Source organism: Peromyscus californicus, unplaced genomic scaffold (assembly GCF_007827085.1).
Source record: "Peromyscus californicus insignis strain IS unplaced genomic scaffold, ASM782708v3 Scaffold_7__1_contigs__length_154581171, whole genome shotgun sequence".
Taxonomy (NCBI): Eukaryota; Metazoa; Chordata; class Mammalia; order Rodentia; family Cricetidae; genus Peromyscus; species Peromyscus californicus.
In genome coordinates this window covers 139227069-139248026 of record NW_026294595.1, presented here as the reverse complement: position 1 = coordinate 139248026, position 20958 = coordinate 139227069, and the positions used below count along the sequence as shown (strand labels likewise).

Sequence of the window (20958 nt, the reverse complement as noted above, 5' to 3'; positions counted from 1 at the left end):
AAGATTCTTAAAAACGGGGGTGGGGTGGGGTGGGGGAGGGAGTGGAGTAGGGGGAGTGGAGAGAGGGCTCAGGCTCTGCTTGGGATCCCAGCACTGATCACAAACGTCCAGTAACTCCAGCTCCAAGGAGCTGACTCCTTCTAGTGGCCTCTGTGGGCACTGCACTCATGTGCACACCCTTAAAAAAAAATCTTTAACCAATTTAAAGATTCTTTAAAAGACTTTCTTATTAACACAGAGGACTATAAAATACACCCTCGTGATCTTTACAGAGAGGAGAGATGTGTGTAAGTGGTGGCGTTTACACCTAGTACGTTGGAGGCCCTGGATTTGGTCCCTAGAATTAAAAACATCAATAATCTTGCCAGGAACGCCTACACGCACCCTCGGCCAGCTGTGTGACTTTCTCAGAGCATGCTGGTCCCAAGACAACCAGAACTGGTCCCGTATCAGCTCAGAGCTCCAAACAGAAAGTGAACACGGTATAATTGTCACGGGACAGCCCCTAAGCCAGAGGAAAGTGTCAGTTGATTGAGTGCAAAAAGATGAATCCTGGGCTGGAGAGATGGCTCAGCGGTTAGGAGCACTGGCTGTTCTTCCAAAGGTCCTGACTTCAATTCCCAGCAACCACATGGTGGCTCACAACCATCTATAATGAAATCTGATGCCTTCTTCTGGCCTGCAGGCAAAGCATGCAGGCAGAATACTGTATACATAATAAATAAATAAATCTTTAAAAAAAAAAAGAAAGAAAGAAAGAAAAGATGAATCCTTAGAAAACCCCAGCCCCTGTTACCACCCAATCTTTTAATGTCTCAGCTTTGATAAAAAGATACAGGGTTATGGTTTCCCAGGGCTAGAGGTTTGGACTGAATGAGTCAAAGTGCCAGGGAACTCCTGTGAAAACACACAGCCCACAGCCCAAAGCAGCCAACTGAGAAAATGAACATCGAAAAAGCTCTCCCGAGAACAGCCCAGACAGCACGTCACAGTAAAAGGACGCGCCAGTGGAATCCCCTTTGCACTGTCCAGTTTTTCTTATTTCCGTGACAAAGTGTCTGGCAACAGCAACCCGGGCAAGGGGTTCTTCTGGCTCACAGTTTGAAGGGATGCAGTCTGTCGGGATGGAGAAGGCCTGGTGGGAGTGTGAGGCGGCTGATCGTGCAACAGTGACAGTCTGGAAACAGTGATGATGCTAGTGCTCAGCTCACTTTCTCCTGTCTACTTCATCAAAGACCCCAGTGCCCTCCACCATCACAGTCAACCACTACAGCATTTCAGCAGGTCACCCTGCTTCAGTTAAGTCTCTCGGGAAATGCCCTCCCTGCTACCACTGATACATCCAGACGTGTGTCTCCCAGATGACTCTAAATCTGACCAAGCTGAGATTTACAGCCTTTACCCCAGAGTGCCTTCAGGCTTGTAGGGCAGCGTGCAGGAGCAAACCTCAGACTGCGCTGTGGGGCTGGGATAAGAACAACAGAGCTTAGATTCAGGAGAGAGAAATCAAAGCGAACACGTTGACACCAACGGAAGTAGGAAAATGGACAGGGCAGATCCCCATCCCGAACATGAGCTCGGTGAGAGGAAACCACGGAGCAGATCTGTGCCATCCCACAGCTGGTGCTCCTGTTTATACCCGTCGGTATGGCTGGAGCCTTTAAAATAAGTGCGGCCATTCATACAAGACAATAAACACATTATTCCTGAATTAAATAAATAAACCAAGACAAAGGGCTGCTGTCTCTCCCGGGATGTTGAGACAACTATCTGGAAGGCTCTGGCTGGAGACCAACAATAACAGAAGGAGAGGAGGCATTCTGTCTCCCTCAGGGACCATGCCATCCATCCCACTCACTTTGCAGAAAACTGAGGCCCCAAGGAGTCACTTACCAGTTCAAGATCTCCCGGACTCATCTACAGTCGTGAGTCTAAGACTGGGATTCTGGAGAAGGCAGTGCTGGCGTATGAAACTTGTTCAGTAGCCCCCCCGCAAACCCCTCCAAAGGGAGTGACCCCACCTCCAAGACAAGGAGTCCCATTCTTCTGACTCCACTCATATCCCCTTGCTCATCTAGAAAATGCAAAGCAAGATTCTTCCCAGAGGCCTGGTTGAAATGGGGCCCCTTCTCCTTCAGCGGCAGGTGTATGTCCCAGCCCCCTAATCCCGGCCCAGAACTATGAGCCACTGATACCCCAGAGTTAAGCAGCAACTTACTCTCTGCCAGGTGGGTGTGGTAGTATTAGAAAAGCCCTCAAATAGGCCTGGCAGTGGTGACCCATGCCTTTAATCCCAGCACTCAGGAGGCAGGGCAGACGGACCTCTGTGAGTTCAAGGTCACTGTCCTGTGTCCTCAGAAAGATGATGAAAACAAAAAGGCAGATTTCCCTCCTCGCAGGGGTGGGGCGGGGGTGTCTCCCAGGAGCCAGGATGAATGGCACTCTGGAGAGTTTGCATGTTTGTCCTCTGAGCCTGGCCTACTGTTCTCTGCCACCTGCGGTTCCATTCCAAGCCCCTGAAGGCTCTTCCTGCCTAGCAGGAAACATGCGCTAGAAGAGCATGCAGAGGGAGTGGCTGAAGGTCAGGGAGTCTCCACGAGCCTGGGTGGGACTCCATCCCCACCCACAGTTGGCATAAGATCCCTAAGGCTCATCCATGTGTCAGCTTCCTTCCTTTTAAAGGTTGAACAAGCGCCATTGTTACATTCTTTGACAATGACCAGGGGTCTGCCCTGACCTGGCATGGGGGGGCCCTCCCATGCCCAATCATCACTTCTAGTCCTGCACCTTGTAACTTAGAGTTTTCCTGCCTGGCCCACAGTCAGGGCAAATCTCTCACCTGCCAGTCCCACAGCTGCTCAGACCCGACCAAGTAAACACAGAGACTTATATTGCTTACAAACTGTATGGCCGTGGCAGGCTTCTTGCTAACTGTTCTTATAGCTTAAATTAATCCATTTCTATAAATCTATACCTTGCCACATGGCTCGTGGCTTACCGGCATCTTCACATGCTGTTTCTCATCGTGGCAGCTGGCAGTGTCTCTCTGACTCAGCCCTCCACTTCCCAGCTTTATTCTCCTCCTTGTCCCACCTACACTTCCTGCCTAGCCAATGGCCAATCAGTGTTTTATTTATTGACTAATCGGCAACACATTTGCCATACAGAACATCCCACAACAGCACCTAGTATAGACATTTGCTCTTACTATAAGGGAAACAGCTATGTAAGATCAGACAGAAGCCACAAACGGGGACTCCACACTGCCATTTCCATGACACTCTTGTCCTTGGGGATGACACTGGTGTCTGGGGACATACTTCAATGTTACAAAGACCAATTTGGACCCTGTGAAATCACACCAAGAAGAACATGTTAAGCAAGTAATGAGCAGTGACCTAGGCTTAAAGTGGGGAAGCAAAGTGAATGGAACCTGGACTGTGGCTTTAGCCCAAGCTGAAACCCTTAAATCAAATGGACAGGAGCATCCCTGCTCGCCCATCACCCCCTCAGAGGCCTTTCCTACATGCCCTCTCATGCGAATCCTGTTTTATTCTTCTTTATAACACCTGTGTTTATTATCTGCCTCCTTTGCTGAACTTGAGTGTGGAAGTTCCCTTTGTGGTTCCTGGTCGGGTCCCCAGGGCCTAGAACAATGCTTAGCACACAGTCAGTGCTAGATAAAGTATTTGTTGACTGCTTAGAAGAATGGACAGAGGCTATGTGGTGGTGTCGCACACCTTTAATCCCAGTACTTGGGAGACAAAGGCAGGCAGATCTCTGAGTCTGAGGCCAGGGCTACACAGAGAAACCCTGTCTCGAAACAATCCCCCCTACCCACCAAAAAATAAAAAAAGAATGGATAGGAAAAAGAAATACAGATACATCAGCGGTGAGTGAACTAATTATTGCGTGACTGTAGAAACCCGGTTGAAGATGCAATCACCGAAGGAGTGGGAAGGGTCAGTGAGGTCTTCGTGAACGTAAAACAAAATGAGCTGGGCAGTGGAGGGAGAGCACAGGCCCAAGCAGAAACTGGAAAATATGAGATAATCTAAGCAAGGTGGGTCCGCCCTTCCTCCCTCTCCTGCGCTTCCTGCTCCAGGCAGGGGCTCTGCCTCAACCCAGACTTCTGTGCCTCCTGTTCTGTCCTGCTGTGGATGGAAAGGGCCAGGGCGAAGCCCTTCCAGCCCCGAGGTGCACAGGGCCCTGCACTGCTCCCTGTGAACCTCCTAAGAGCACCTAGCAGGGGCAGCTCTTGCCAGCAGCCAGCCTCCCAGGTCAGTTCTCCATGCCTCCTTCCGACCAAATGGACCTCCTAACTCAAAACATTCTCATCTGCCGGGTTAGCATAGCTGTTCACCTTCCTCTCTACAAAGGACAGGGGTCACTCCCCCCGAAAGGGTTACTGCATGAACACAGGTTACAAATCAGGCCATCTGAGCTCTAATTCCTGTCTCATCCCTCACAACTTATGGGTCCCTAAGCTCTTAGGTTCATCTGTAAACGAACATATCCCATGGGATTGTTATGAGAACAAGTTACATGTCAAGTCCTTAGCGCAGGACCTGGTCACCATATGCTCTATAAGAGGCATGTGTCATCACTTGTTGACGACCCTGGCCTGGCAGCTTAATTCCTCCAAGGCGTACAGTGTGAAACACAGAATGTTTTGTTTGCCTTTTAACTAGTACTCCTTATATTCTTAATGCTGGGGGGTGCTAGGCTAGCAGAGGCAGAGTTTCCTGTATTCCTATAATCCACAAAGTACCCACTTTGCATCCTGCAAGGGTTCTGGCAGGCATGTAATAAATGCTGATGTCTGATAAACAGAATGGAAGTGGGTTACAAGGCATGGGGAAAGCTGTGAAAGGCTTCTACCAGCTACTTCGTATCTGCAGGCTCCTCACTTATCTCCTAACTCTTTCTTAAGAGTTGTCAGGGATAGAAGCACTTTTCGTTCACGCTTCCAGCCACCCCATCTTACACCCCAAGGGGCTGACTGGGCACCTCTAGCTCTTTCCCCAGATGCCACTGCCTTGTGCCAACTCTGTTGGAGAAGACCATCATCAGGCCCACATCAGAAGCCTTAGTGAGCTTAAAGGAAATGCTCTTGTCCCAAGCGCTGGGATAGATGGTCATTCCGGTGTTGGCAGAGCAGGGATGCCAGGGTACCATGTGCGGCTCGGCTTGGTCTTGGAAACTTGACTGGGCAACAAGGGAATAAAGAAAGGGCAGACACAGGTACAGGAAAGCTAGGGTTGGGTGGGCAAGGCATGCAGCAGCACCAGCTACACAGCAACCCAGAACCTCTCAGCCTGCTTATCCCGTGCTGAACCAGTTGGGGTGAGCTCGTCTCAGTAGGAGGTCTCTGTAGGAGAGAAGTCTCAGGTTGCAGTCCTCTGGATGAGGAAGCAGCAGTTGCTAGTTTTAGCACACTCAGTCAACACTCACACTTGGACCAGGGGAAGGCTTTGCCCCTTCCCACCAGCCTGAGGGTATTGGTCCTTGTCAATAATACACATTCACACAGGACTTGACCCACTCCTTACATATTCACGCAAGGCTTCCCGAAGCACACACCAAGACCCCGAAGCTGACAGACAACTGCTTGGCCTGACTTGCTTAGCAGGGAGCTTTCTGTGTGACCTTAGGTCATTCCCATATGTGACAAGGCAGGGAGAGCTGGAGTGGAGAATAACCAGGAAAGGAACAAGCTTGGGGCTTAAGGAGGAGCTAGAGATAGGGTGTGACCAGGAACACCCCTTAGAAAACTTGATAGTGGAAGGGAAAAGAAGGCGGAAGGCTGGGAGATGGCTGGCCTGGTAAAGGGCTTGCTGAGTCAGCATGAGGACCAGAGTTCAGTCCCTAGAAGACATGTACAAGAGGCATGGTGACATGTATGTGTAATCCCAGTGCCGGGGAGATGTCGACAGGCAGATCTCATGGGGGCATTTTCCTAGCCAGCTTTGGCCAATCCCAAGGCAGTGAGAGACGCTGTCTCAAAACACAAGGTGGTGGGCTGGAGGGATGGCTCAGGGGTTAGGAACACGGGCTGTTCTTTGAGAGGACCTGGCTTTCATTTCCAGCACCCACATGGTGGCTCACAATCATCCATAACTCACCACAGAGGATATGACACCTCTTCTGTATGCATGTGATGAACAGACATTCATGCAGGCAAAACACTCATACACATGAAAATAATTAAAATAAAAAAGCACAAGATGACACTTGCTGTTGACTTCTAGCTTCGATATGTGCCCACACACACAAAGGCGTCAGATTCTGAATTTATTTTGAAGTGCACTCAGGATGTGGAGATGAAAGACGACTCAAGGGGCTGGACAGATGGAAAGAGGACGAATGTCACCGACAGACATAGAGGACTATGGGTGAACACATCTGGTGTGGAACAGGGATATGAGAAGTTCAGCTGTGGGGATTCCGGCTGTCCAAATGGAGAAGAGCAGCAGATGAAGGCGGCTGGGGAAATGAATCCTTGGAGAAACGAACACGACATACAGGTGCTGTCAGCGTGTGGATGTTGCCGTCAGCGTGTGGAGGTCATTTCTAATGATGAATCAGGCCTACTTCATGTTCTTCTGACTTGGCCATCATCCCACACCACTTGGCTGCCAAGACCATTTAGTTTTTGAGAGCCACTCACCTAAATTTTTTTTTTTCTGGTTTTTTTTGAGACAAGGTATTGCTACACAGCCCTGGCTGTCCTGAAACTTACTAGGTAGACCAGGCAGGCTTTTTTTTCTTTTTGACTGGTGCTGAGAAGTCCATTTTTTTTTATTAAGAGATTTTTTATTCATTTTACATACCAACCACAGATTCCCCTGTCCTCCCTCCTCCCACCCCACCCCCCAGTCTTCCCTAACCCACCCCCCATTCCCACCTCCTCCAAGGCAAGGTCTCCCATGGGGAGTCAGCAGAGCCTGGTACATTCAGTTGATACAGGTCAAAGCCCCTCTTTCCTGTACCAAGGCTGCACAGTGTCTCACCATAGGCACTGGGCTCCAAAAAGCTGGCTCATGCACTAGGGACAGGTCCCAATCCCACAGCCTGGGGGGCCCCCTAAACATTTCAAGCTAAACAACTGTCTCATTTATCCAGAGGGCCTAGTCCAGTACCATGGGGACTCCTCAGCTATTGGTCCACAGTTCATGCGTTTCCACTAGTTTGGCTGGTTGTCTCTGTACTTTTTCCAATCATGGTCTCGATATCTCTTGCTCATAGAATCCCTCCTCTCTCTAATCGGTTGGACTCTTGGAGCTCCGCCTGGGACCCAACCGTGAATCTCTGCATCTGCTTCCATCAGTCACTGCATGAGGGTTCTATGATGACAGTTAGGGTATTCAGCCACCCGATCACCAGAGTAGGCCAGCTCAGGCACCCTCTCAACTATTGCCAGTAGTCTATGGTGGAGTCATCCTTGTGGCTTCCTGGGAACCTCCCTAGCACTCTGCTTCTCCCTATTCCCATGGTGTCTTCATTTATCACGGTATCTCTTTCCTTGCTCCCCCAGCTCAAACTTCCAGCTCCCCTAAGCTCTCATTCCCCATCCCTTGCCCTCCATTACCCTCCCTCACCCCCAGTTTGCTCAGGTAGATCTCATCCATTTCTCCATCACTGGGCAATCCATGTGCCCTTCCTAGGGTCCTCCTTCCTAGCTAGTCTACCTGTCTCTGCCTCCTTAGTGCTTGGATAAAAGATGTGTGCTAATGTTTTTTTCTATGTTTACTAAAGATGGAGTCTACGTAGCCTGACTGAGCCTTGAACTCACAATCCTTACTCCAACCTGGAGCACTGAGATTACAGGTTGTAAGCACGGCTCCTGGCCCAGCTACACTCATGCCTTGCACAGCTTGCTTATTTGCTACTTGGGGAGCAAGGGCAAGGAAAAACGTGTAGACCAAGCTGCTTTTGCCCCGGTCTGGACTAACCCAGCACCTTCCCCTCCTTTCACCTGCCTAGGCTAGCAAAAGACCTAAAATGGCTCAGCCAGTGGCCCTGACCAGAATTCACCCAGATGCTCGGCATTGCCGACTGAGATGGGCCACGTCCTCCTGAAAGACCCTACGCAGACCCTATGCAGCAAACTCTGTCTAATGAAGTTGACAGGCACGAGCAGATAACAAGGGACAAGATAAGTGCAAGGGCCTGTGGGACAAGCAGAGGGCACTGATGACATCCTGGTGTGTCATAGACTTCATTTGGCTTTGGAAGAGAGTGTACCAGGCAGGTAAGGGGTGCGTGGCTAGTGAGCAGTGCATTTATGCCATGTTGGGAGAAAAAAGTGGGGTAGGGTGGAGAGAACGAGTTAGCTCAAGTGTGCTGGAGGAAAAGTGGGGGGCTCACTGCCTAAGGACCTGTTCTATAGGAACCCAGAGTTCTCTAACAAGGGGAGGTGGGCAGGGGCAAGTTTGCAGCCAATGGGCTGACTTCAGAGCTTGTGGGTGGTCTAAGGAGTGGTCCTTAACATCAACCATCTCCAAGCGCCAGGGTGAGCCCCAGCCGTTCTGACACACTGCAGTTAGCCGTTCCCGCCTCTGCCCTTGCTGATAGGATTCATTTTCATGATCATAGATTCTATTTACAGAAAACCTCCCAGCCAAACCCAGAGTTGGAGAATTACTTTGAGAGGGCTGGGGAGAATACACAAGATGAGGAGGAATTTCTGGCAGGGGTGGGCAGGGCACTCACAGAAGCTTTAGCTGAGAACTATTCCCAAGCCTCAAGGAGGAAGCAACGATCTAGGAAGGCAGCCACTTTATTACAACAGTAAATTCAACCCTCCACACAGTAACACAAGCTCTTCTGCATCCCATTACCTGGGCCATCAGAGCACCCTGCAATGATGAAAACGTCTCGCAGGCTGTCCAACGTACAGCAGCACTAGCCACTTGTGGGCAGAAGTGTGGCTGCTCCAGGTGAAAAAGGGAAATGTGCATTTCAATGCTACCTTTGGCTCGAGGCTACCATAATAGACACCACAGCTCTAGGCCAGGGCTAGGGGGAGTGTGCTTCAAAAGCTAACTCTGGAGACAGAAGGAATGGCAGAAAAAGTCCTGCCCCTGCTCCCTTGGACGGGGGTGAGCGGGTGTGTGTGGGGGTGCAGCTGTAGCTGCTAAAGAAGGGGTGTATTAGAGAGGGGGGACACCACGGGCACGCCTGATGAGGTTAGCCAGTCTCTTGGCCAGGCCACCCGATTTGGGCTCCTCAATGTGGAAGGTCCGGGTGAGGAGATTGTAGAAGGAGCCGTAGCACACAGCCACCACAGTGCATGTAAGGCAGATCACGTTGTAGGGCATGCTGAAGTCAGGGGTAGGCAGGTTCACTAGCAAGGGCTCTGTGTAGAGTCGCACAAAGTAGCTGGAGCCATCAGACACCGGGAACCTAGGGATGGGAAACAGCTGGTAAGATGGGACTGGCTGTTCCTCCCTCCCTGCCTGCCTCCCCACCTTGAGTCCCAGCTTCTACCACAGTCCCAGCTTCCAGATCCCAGTCTTGTAACCTTGTAAAGAAGCATCTCATCACGCGCGCGCGCACGCGCGCGCGCGCGCGCGCACACACACACACACACACACACACACACACACGTCTGCTCAAAGGAGAGCCACCAGCACTGAAGGAAAGGGCTTGCCTTGCCTACTGCCTTAGCCTAGTCTCAGCCTAAACAGGTGTCCTCACAAAAAAAAGTAACTTATTATACTACCGCCCCCAGCACCACCCTAATTTGGAACAATTACCCTTCGGGCTATGAGCCAGGGGGACGGCCAGGTTGTATGTCAGGTGCTTTCTAAAGTCCCTGCCACTCACTAAGTAGTTCTGTTGTTAATACTACTAGTCTCTCCCATTTGTTTAAGCAGCAGCAACTTGGAAGCCCTTTTTACATCTTCACACATTTCACAGACCACTAGGATTTTCACAGGGGCTGATTAAATCTCACATGACTTTGGAAGGCCCAGTAGGCAGCTGAGGACCTAAGAGCAGAGGGTGTGGTCACACTTACAAGGTGTTGAAGAGAGGACTCCCTTCCCAGTCCACTGGTTTGGCTGCTACCACACTGGGCACGAGAGCGCTGAGGACAGATGGGCTGCAGAGAAGCAGACAGACGGACTAGGTTCTTTACTGGCTCCTTCCACCAAAGGGTCAGAGCAGAAGTGGGGGACATGCAGTCTATTGGGGAAGATCCCACCTGACATAGAAGCCGTGGTTGGGGTCTGGTGTATACTCCGTCCACTTGAGCAGGGCCCGCTCAAACTGGATGGAGACCTTGGTGATGGAGTTGGCTGGCAGCTGAATCAGCATCTCCAGGAGGTGGGGCTGCTGCCGGTCCTGGGCAGGTTGGTAGTGGATGTAACCTGGATGGAGGCAAGAGCCACCTAGACTCTGTTCCTAAAATCACACTACCTACACCTCCTCCCCCTCTGCCTTAGGACCAAAAAGAAGTCAAGCCAGGGAAGAAATGAGTTCTCAGAAAAGGGAGAACGTGCTTCCAGGATATCAAAAGAGGCTGCTGCCATGAACGCTGCAGACCATCAATCTTCACTAAAACTGGGGCATCTCGGGAGGGAGGAGGCTCATGGGTAAAGACACCTGCTACTGAGCCTAACAGCCTTGCTTGCTTCAACCCTTGGAACCCAATGGTGAAGGAGAAAATCACCTCCTGCAAGCTGTCCTCTGACCTCTTCACACACACCCCAGAACAAAGACCCTCCCATAAATAACCAATAGACAAATAAAGTAAATAATTGATTAAACTGGGGCACCAGACATCACTCTCTGATGTAATGCAAGAGGAAGTCCACAGAGTCATTTGGGAATTCTTGCTAAAAATATAGGCCATAAATCTAATCAAGTTTCTAAATCTAACACCAGCTCACACTAAATAGCGGCACAAGGACAAATCTAGAATGTCGAACATTCCTTACACACGTTATATAACAGACGACCCAGTTTTAGCAAAGAGCACTTTTTAAAAAGTATGTATGAGAGAGTCATAAGAAGACCTCTTACTTTGTAAGTGAATTAAAAAATAAAATTAAAACAAAAAGCTGCCAACTGTTATAGATTGGTGTTCGCACTTACCAAGCACGAGATTCTGGGTTCAATCTCCAGCACAATCATGTTTTTCAGTAGTTCTTTTTTAATTATTATTTTATTTTTGTTTTGTTTTATGTTTATGTATGTATGTATGTCTGTGAGTGGGTATGTGCACATGAGTGTAGTACCCAAAAAGGCCAGAAGAGGGCGTCAGATTCCCCCAGGAGCTGGAGTTAGAGGTGGTTGTGATCTGCCTGATGTGGATGCTAGGAACCAAACTTAGGTCCTCTTAGAAGAGTAGCGAGTGCTATTCACCTGCTAAGCCATCTCTCCAGCCACCTCCACCACCAGCACCAATATTTAAAAGAAAAAGCTGGGTGGTGGTGGTGGAGAATGCCTTTAATCCCAACACTCAGAGGCAGGTGGATCTCTGTAAGTTCAAGGTCAGACTGGTCTACAGAGCAAGTTCCAGGACAGTCAGGGCTACACAGAGAAACCCTGTCTGGAGAAAAAAAAAAGCTAGGAAGTTGGAGACTATTAAAGGTGTGATAGGCAGGTGGGAACCTACTGTGCTTGGGTGTGTTCAAAATTCTCTAGAGTCAAAGATAAAACACAACTGAGCCTGAAAGAGTAGGCCTGTGCTCCTAGCTGCTTGGAAGGCTAAGGCAAGCAGATAGACGAAAGTTCAAGGCCAGTCTGAGCAGCTTCACAAGACTCTGTTTCCAAGTGTACAGGTCAGAAGAAAGGTGAGCATAACAGCAATCCCAGCAGGCCAGCCAGGGCTAGGCAGGGAGACCCTATCTCCACAAACAAACAAACAAACAACAACAACTACAAACAAACAAAACAAAGAGGGATGGGGGTATAATTTAACAGAGAGTACTTGTCTAGCATGTACAAGGCCCTAGTTTCAAATTCAATTCCCAATACTCTAGTAGCAAAAAAACCAAAAAAAGGCACAAAATTTCCCCCGAGGAACATATAAAATATCCACATAAGGTGTCTGAAATACAGTTTTGAAAATATAGGAAACATGACTTAAAAGTTCCTCAGACTGGGCAGTGGTGGCGCATGCCTTAGTCCCAGCACTCGGGAGGCAGAGGCAGGTGGATCTCCGTGAGTTCGAGGCCAGCCTGGGCTACAGAGCTAGTTCCAGGAAAGGCTCCAAAGCTACACAGAGAAACCCTGTCTCAAAAAACCAAAACCAAAACCAAAACCAAAAACCAAACAAACGTCCTTCAGTTTGTCCCTGGGATTGGTGTCAGCCTCCTCCTTCGTCATCAGTACTGCTCGCCTCCAAAGAACAGCGCTCTGGAGCTATACCAGGCACTCAGGAGGAAGCATCAGCAACTGTCAATACTTCCTTAAAAAATAACATTTCTTTTTTTAAAATTTTTAATTTATTTATTTGGGGGCAGGGTTCAAGACAGGGTTTCTCTGTGTAGCCCTTGCTGTCCTGGAACTTTCTCTATAGACCACTGACCTCAAACTTAGCAATCTGCTTGTCTCAGCCTCCTGAGTGCTGAAATTAAAGGTGTGCACCACCACACCCGGCAAAAAAATAACAAATTCTAAACTTTCCCTCTGTGCTGGTTAATTTTATCTCAACTTCACACAAACTAGAGTTCCCTGAAAGTAGGGAACCTTAAATGAGAAAATGCTTCCATAAGTACAGGCTACAGGGCATTTTCTTAATTAGTGATTGATGGGAGGGCCCGGCCCATTGTGGGTGGTGCCATCCCTGGGCTGGTGGTCCTGGCTTCTATACAAAAGCAGGCCGAGCAAGCCATGAGGAGCAAGCCAATAAGCAGCACTTCTCCATGGCCTCGCATCAGCTCCTGCCTCCAGGCTCCTGTCCTGTTTGAGTTCCTGTCAGTGACGGACTATGATGTGGAAGAGTAAGCCAAATAACCCTTTCCTCCTCAATATGCTTTTGGTCATGGTGTTCATCACAGCAACAGAAATCCTAAACTAGGATAGAAGTTTGTACCAGGAATCGGGTATTACTGTGACAGATGTGCTGTTTCTGGGAGGATTGTGGAAGGACTTTGGGCTAGAAAAGTCACTGAGTCCTGAGAGCTCAGTGGGATGTTCTGTGGCAGCCTGGAAGATAGGAAGGTTGCAAGCAGTGCAGACAATAAAGGCCTGGCTTGTGATGTTTTAGAGGGAAGCAAAGACTCTACCCAGCCTTTTGTGTGAAGAATCTGTGGTTCTGGTCAGCTGGAGCTGAAGAACTGACCGTGAGTAACAAGAGACCAGAGCCACTAAAGTAAAGCCTTTGCTTTTCTGGGACAATAAATGTTGGCCATCTGGGCTGAAGAACTAGCAGTTTCTAAGAAGCGAACAGCATCACTGAGGTGACTGATGTCTTCTAGGAAGTGTTTTCTTAGAGTCAGCACACAGAAGCTGTGTTCCAGAGGCAGCCAAGGTTGTACCTTGTGCTAGGCAACTAAGTTTGGTCATATAAAAGTCACCTAGGGGCTGGAGAGATGGCTTAGTGGTCAAGAGCACTGACTGCTCTTCCAGAGGACCCTGCTTCAATTCTCAGCACCCACATGGCAGCTCACAACTGTCTGTAACTCCAGTTCCTGAGACCCAACACCCATTGCAAAACACCAATGTACGTGAAATAAAAATAAATAAAATTTTAAAATAAAATAAAATAAAAAAGGAGGGCAGAAAGGATTCTTGGCAGTACGTCTCCCCCATGTTTAAAAAAAAAAAAAAAAAGCCGGGCGGTGGTGGTGCACACCTTTAATCCCAGCACTTGGGAGGCAGAGGCAGGCGGATTTCCGTGAGTTCGAGGCCAGCCTGGACTACAAAGTGAGTTCCAGGAAAGGTGCAAAGCTACACAGAGAAACTCTGTCTTGAAAAAAGAAAAAAAAAAAGTTACCTAGGTGCCGGTGGTGGTGGCTTACGCCTTTATTCCCAGCATTCGGAAGGCAGGGCCAGGCGGGTCTCTGTGAGTTCAAGGCCAGCCTGATCTACAGAGTGAGATTCAGGACAGGCACCAAAACTACACAGAGAAACCCTGTCTCGAAAAACCAAAGAGTCACCTAGGTAGTGCTGGTTTTGAAGGTATGAAGGTGTCATGGAGAACAATTGACTATGTGACAGGGTTGAAGTCCCTGAAGAGAGCCCAAGAGAAGATACTGGTGAAAGTGTAGCCCAGTGTCAGTAGAAGATCTCAGCATGTTAGAGATGCCAGCACCATGGGATGAGCACCAAGAACAGCAGCAGCAGTGGAGGGGAGCAGCTGGAGCCTAGAGGGCAAGCTGTGTGCTGCAGGGGGTGGAGCCAGGGAAGTGACCCAAGCCCTTTGGAGGAGTCCAGAAGACTATGAGTGAATCCTAGACATTGGACATTGTGTGATTTATACTGCTGGAGTTTGGGTTTGCATGGTTCAGATTGTGACTGTGTCTGGCTCTGTGTCAGTTCCATCTTGACTGAGAAGCATTTATTTTTGTTTTACAGGAGCCCACAGTTGAAAGACTTTAAATTTTTTCCCCCCAAGACAGGGTTTCTCTGTGTAGCCCTGGCTGTCCTGGAACTCTCTCTGTGTAGCCCTGGCTGTCCTGGAACTCACTCTGTTGATCAGACTGGCCTGAAACTCTAAAGGTGTGTGTCACCACCACCTGGCTAAGACTTTGAAATTTAAAAGAAACTGGCTATTTTTTTTTTTTTTTTTTTTTTTGGTTTTTCAAGACAGGGTTTCTCTGTGTAGCTTTGCGCCTTTCCTGGATCTCACTCTGCAGACCAGGCTGGCCTCGAACTCACAGAGATCCGCCTGGCTCTGCCTCCCGAGTGCTGGGATTAAAGGCGTGCGCCACCGCCGCCCAGCGAAACTGGCTATTTTTGAGAGGTGGAATTTTTAAATGTCTGGGACCTTTCAAATTTGGAATGTTGACATTAATAAATGATTTAGGGGAAGAACAAGAAAGAAAAGATTCTGGCTTAACAGTGATGTGTTTGTGTATCAAGATGACAAGGGATCAACCCCTTTACTCTCCCAAGAAAGCAAAGAGACATATATCTGCCCCCCCTGCCAGCTTCTCAGCTTCCACGACCCATTCTGTCTTAGACTCTGTTTGTCATGAATCAGAAGGACGTGCTCACAGGTTCAGAGAGGAGGAAGTGAGAAGGAAGGAAGCTGCTGCCCTCGGAATGCTCTAAGAACCATTGGCAGCACAAATTCCAGAGGTACAAAAGTATGGCTTTGCTTTCTAAGTTACTTCTGGAGCTTTCTGTTGTATTTCTAAAACCGTTCTTAACCCTCTTCCACCTTCACAGGCCTTCAGGGGTACTTTGGGAAGTAGTAAGAAGGAAGTCTGGAGGTCAGTCCTGAAGAGAGAAGAAGCTGAGGTGAACTGGGGTGTGTGTGTGTGTGTGTGTGTGTGTGTGTGTGTGTGTAATGGCTGGGGCTGAGCTCCTCACTTGGTTTGTTCTCCTTGCCCTTGGAGGTGATGGTGAGGGTGTGCACATACAACCGCAGGTACCAGGGCACAGCATCCAGCAGTAGCACGGGGAAGGCCCGGTAAGGGTGGGAATTGTACAGCAGTGTGTTCAGCTCTCCGTTCTGCAGCCCATAGCCACTCACATACCGCTGCGCGTGCAGGAAAGGCGCGGGCAGGGCTTCTGCTAAGAGAAAAAGAATCAACACTGAATTCCCTCCCCAGCTCCCTGAGCCATACTCAGAGTCCCAAAGCAGGGAAAGGTAGGAAAAGCTCTGCCATAAGAACTGGGACGCATGGGCTCTGGAATCATCCAGCTTCCCTCGATCACAAGGATGAGATGATGACTATTACCTCGTGCTCACGTGTCCAACACTGTGTCCCTTCCTGCCCACAGCAGCACTCTCAGGGTGTTTCTCCCTTTCCTTTCGGTAACAACTGTAATGAACTAAGGCTACTCTTTTACATGGTAAAAGTGGTAAACAAGACGGTATTACTTATCACTCTATGCCTAGCACATGGCACCAATTCAAAACTATTTCACCAGCTAAATATACGAATGAACTCTATTACATCCCATCACTAGGTATTAATGTCCCTGTCTATTATAGACACTAAGGCCCAGCGCAGGTAGGAACTGACCCAGTCATTAAGTTTAGAAGAGGTGGGTTTAGAACCAGTAACATGAATGCAGAGTTGGGTCTAAACCCTATGAACTTGAAGAAAAGACATAAAACCGAGGGTCTGCACCCTCCCCCCATCGACTCACCATTCTCTGGAGGTCTCTTCCATCTGAGCTGGAGGTTGAGGCTGCGGGAGTTACTGATCACGGCTGTGTCAAACAAGTCATAGACAGCATAGGTCTTCTGGGTGCCCAAAATGACATCCTGGTACGTGGAGGTGGGAGGAGGGCTCACCTCCAGTGTTCCATTGTCCTGGCAACACAAGAGTGGCACTCAGAAGCAAGCAGAGGGGCAGGCTGACGTTGGGGAAGAAGGGTAAGTGTGCAGCTGAACACCTGGGTACCTGGCTGTGGCCTGTGACGTCCACGTAAACTAGGCTCTGCGATGCCAGTGGGCAGGCCTCTGTGAGAGTCCGAGAGAACATGCGGAAGAGGGACCAGTCTGCAAAGAAAGAACAGGGCTGAACCAGGGCTGGGGTGGTTGGGTCCGTGCAGACCGACAGGACCGCGACAGGTGGGCAGAGATGACGTGCCAAGGCAGCTTACCTTTCTTCCCCTGCCCCGTGATGAAGGCATCAAACACAACTGAAAGCGTCTGCCTCAGCTCCCAGGAGACGCTGGTGCAATGAGCATCCTGTCATAAGGACCGATGGTAGCTGTCATCCATCCACACAGCCCCAACGACTAACTTGGACATAATCCCTATCTGTCTGTGTATCCTCACTTCTACTGACTTGCTACTGTTCCCTACGGAGCACTTGACCCTGAGCCAGATCCCATGTCAACAGCTTTATGAGCATCAGTTTGATGAACTATTACAACCACCCCCAAAGTAGAATCTATTATTTTCATGTGACAGATGAGAGAGTGAGTTCAAGGAAATGAAATGATATCCTCAAGGTCACGCCAGCTGGCAAGTGACTGAGCCAGCAGTTGTAATCACACGGTGCTGTTCCTGACTTTGTGCTCCATGATAGAGATTTATTGAGTGCTTCCCAGGCAACCACTCAATTACCCTGGTGCACAGCCAATGCCCCACATAATGAGTACCACTTCTGCCTCTCACTACTCACTCAGCCAGAATCAGCCAGATTTACCTGTACTGTCTCTCAGAGCCTCTGGATAACACCTATCCCCATTCCCCATGGCTTACTCTGCAGATAGGACGGATATGCACTGCCTGGGAGTGGTAACTGGTGTGGAACAAGCGATCTGCCTTCAATAGCACCGAGAGACCTGCCTGGAGGAGACAGGAAGAGATACAGGGCTGGTCAGTACCCTACATGGAGCACTTGACATGGGGCATAGATTCTCTTAAATACACCCTGGCTGCCAGGCTGTGAAGGGACACCTGCCAACTCCCTTCCCCTTGTGGGACTCCCACCCACCCACCCACTCACACTCACCTTGGAACTACAAGGCAAGAGCTTCTTCCATGGGGTGAGGTTCTCGGTGCAGACAACCTCTCGAGGTAGCACAGCATAGCGCAGGAAGTAGTGATCAGTGTCTGAGGGAGACAGAGGTTTACCGAGAGTATACCTGGGTCCTACTCTCCAGGAGCCACCCTCCAAAGATGTGGGGGGCCCCATCTTCTCCTTGTGCCACTCTAGTACCACTGCCAAGTGTTCCCACCTCCAGTCAGAGTAGGCAATACAGACAGGAGTTTTAGAAGGCTACCTGCACACCCATGGGATCTAGGATCTAGCCCAACTATAGGAGAGGAGGCCACAGTGAAGGAGGCAAATGTTGGGGTAGAAGGTACAAGGAAGACAGACCTCAAGGGCTATCTCACCATTGGCCAGCCCCAGAGGTTTGAAGGAGGCAGTGGGAGTGACAGTATTGGTGGAGTCGATGAAGTTGAGGGATGCGCAGAAGATCCCCGAGAGGACATTGCTGAGCTCCTTCCAAGATTTGTCCACACTAGACAGAGACACACACTGACTTACTGTCCCGTGGTTATACCTTTGTAACTCCAGATCTTGTGTGACCTCCTTCATACAGCCACAGCTAACTGCCAAGTCCATGGTACAACAAGGCCGTATCTCCACCGTGACCAGACGATGGGAGTCAGAACATCACTACCCCTGCTCAGTGATGCCCTTGCCTCACCTTACCTCCTTAGCCTCTTCTCTGAGCATCTTGGCAGCTCTGCAGGTCTTTGTTCAAGTAGTTCATCTTGCCTGGGAACACTCTGCTCATGGATTTCTGCTGCCTTCAAAGTTCTGCCCCCATTCTTGTCCCCCTCCTCCAAGGAGCCTTTTCTGCTCTCCTCAAGCACACTGTTGCTTTGCTCTGTTGTGTGTCTGAGCACTCAAGACCCTACCCAATTCCCTTTTAGGAGATGGCTAGGTGGTGGCAGCATCTTGCCCTAAGAGCCATGCTTCATTTGGTGTGCATAATACCAACCCTATAGCATTCAGTAAATTTTAAAATTACTTGTTGATATTTCAAAGTCAATTTTCATGCTAAAGTCTGATCTCTCTTGAAAGCACATTAGACCTCCACTGTCACATGGTAGCAATCCATAGGAACTGAGTGGTGGCTGTCCACTTCAGATTGTCACACAGGCTCTTTCTTGGATCTGCCACAACACTACCTCTTCCTTCATTGCTCTAAACCTGATAATATTTGTGCTATGGATCCTGACAGGGTAGTTAAAAGAGGCAAATGAAACATCCTGAAACACCCTTCTCACGCCAGCGCTTCATCAATGGTTTTACTCCTTCAGTCAGTGTGCTATCCCACAAACGTTTTGTTAGGCACGGATATTATTTTTTAAAATACAAATGAATATTTGTCTTAAAAAAAAAACACCTAGTTTGCCAATTATTTGTGGCTTTACATGCCAATAATAGGCACCAATCACCTGCTATTTGCCTCTTTAGAGAAATGTATATAGTATCTCAGACTTGAAAGTATTCAGGATAGAACGTTCACTCAGCAAAGTAAAGAACATCACTTTGTGTTAATGTAATTCTTTGTGTTGCACATGCATGCACACTGATGCACACAGCTGCACACAGCTGCAGAGGCCAGAGGTCAACACTTGTCATCTTCATTCCCTCTCTACTTTTTTCTTGGGGGGGGGGCGGTGATTAGAGTCTCTTATTGAACCTGGAGTTCACTGATTCAGCCTGGCTTGTCCGGCAAACCTGTTCCTCCTGTCTCCCACCTCCTCCTCAGTCCCGGGATTCCAGACCTGCATCATCAGCTCGGCTTTTTAGATGGGTTCTGGAACTTAAACTCAGATCCTCAAGCTTGAGTGGCAAATATTTTATGACTTGGCATCTCCCCAGCCCTGTATTACCATTCCTTACTTTCAAAATCAACTTGGTGGCATCGCCACCCGTTACAGCAGCTAATCCCCAAGGGCAAAGCAAGATAACAACACCTTCCCCTGCCACACTCCCTCCATGGCCTGTAACAGTCGCCAAAATGGGAACTCACTCTGTGACAGTGTCTTGGAACCAGACCCAGAGCTCTGCACCTGAGGGAGCCTGCAGGAAGGGTGGCCCCCAGTATCGGGTCCTCCAAAAGCCTTGCGTGAATGACAGGTGTAGCTCCCGCAGAGAATACTTGGAGATCAACTGCCCCAGGGCTTTGGGGAAGAGCCTGTAATGAGACACTAAAGAAACCAGGGCAGGTGAGTGGCGACCCAGGCCCCGCCCCCAGATACCGCTCGCTTTACCAACTCAGTAAGGTGTCAGAAATTTTTCTCAGGTCCTGAACTCACCTCCTTCCCGCTGCAGATCCGAATCCCAACGCGTACGGAACTGGAATGTGGCGGCCACGTCGCCGGAAGGCAGCGGAGTGATAACAAGCTCCTCTCTCAGGCTGTCGCGTGGGCGCTCCGCGTGGCCCCAGCAGCCCCGTACCACCAGCAGCAGGAACAGCACAGCGAGCGGCATGGCCGCCGCCATGCCTGCGGCCGCTTCCGCCTCCCAGCAGCGCCCGCGCCCACCAAGGCCGGCATCCAATAGGAAGAGCGTGTGAGGAAGGACTTCCGGTGACGTCCCGGAAACCGCAGTGCGGTTACCGGAGGAACACTGCGACCCGGCCACAAATCCTGGAGATTGCGGAGCCAGCGTGAAGGGGCGTGGGTTTGTGGCGGGGAGAGGCGGCTGGCCTGAGGGCCCACGCACCTCGAAGTGTTTCCACCCACTAGGAAGTGCTCAATATGCAGTATGGCCATTTCGAAGTTGAAGGAACGTACTGAGAAACCCCAGTACCGAGGGCTGGGATTACAGGTGTGAGCTGCAAACGTCGTGTCTGTTAACTTGGCTCCAAACCTAGCGAGCAACTTCTACAACCCCATCCCCGTAGCCTTTTATTATAAATAATTTAAACTGTATAGCAAAATTGAAAGAATGAGCAGCTGTTAAACATTTTTCTCCAATCATTCCATTCATTCCATTAACACGTTATGGGTGAACACCAGCAAGTCCACTTATCTATCTTAGCTTTGATGCCACTACAGAATAAATTTCACACACAGATGTACTCCATTCTCAAGAGTTTGGTTTTATTCACATTTCTCTCTTGTAAAATCATCTGGGGTTTGGATTAATACACCATTGTAACCCCCAATCTTACACAAGATATAGAACGTTCCTTAGATCTGGGACTGGGGATGTAACTAACTCAGTGGTGGTAGAGTGCTTAGCATGCATGAGACCTTGAGTTCATACCCAGCATAGCAGTGTGTGTTGGGAGGGAACCCCCAAACTTAAAACATAACAGCCAAACAAAAGTCCCACTTCCTAGAAA

General features: G+C 49.4%; 1 protein-coding gene across 3 annotated transcripts; it reads right to left on the bottom strand.

Moving 5' to 3' along the window:
• Positions 1-8766: 8766 nt before the first annotated feature.
• Positions 8767-20140, bottom strand: Pigt (phosphatidylinositol glycan anchor biosynthesis class T). Of its 3 annotated transcripts, none has more exons than XM_052726104.1 (12): positions 19925-20139; positions 19639-19816; positions 17984-18111; positions 17598-17698; positions 17345-17431; positions 16738-16825; positions 16536-16633; positions 16279-16444; positions 15493-15696; positions 10211-10376; positions 10025-10108; positions 8767-9408 (listed from the first exon to the last, which is right to left on the bottom strand). In XM_052726104.1, exons 1-12 carry the CDS (start codon positions 20109-20111, stop codon positions 9156-9158), a joined length of 1740 nt encoding a protein of 579 aa, XP_052582064.1. In that variant the 5' UTR covers positions 20112-20139; the 3' UTR covers positions 8767-9155. The 3 variants fall into 3 exon arrangements, with proteins under 3 accessions (XP_052582064.1, XP_052582065.1, XP_052582066.1); XM_052726105.1 differs by having other exon boundaries at positions 15493-15693; XM_052726106.1 differs by lacking the exon at positions 15493-15696 and having other exon boundaries at positions 19925-20140.
• Positions 20141-20958: the final 818 nt, after the last annotated feature.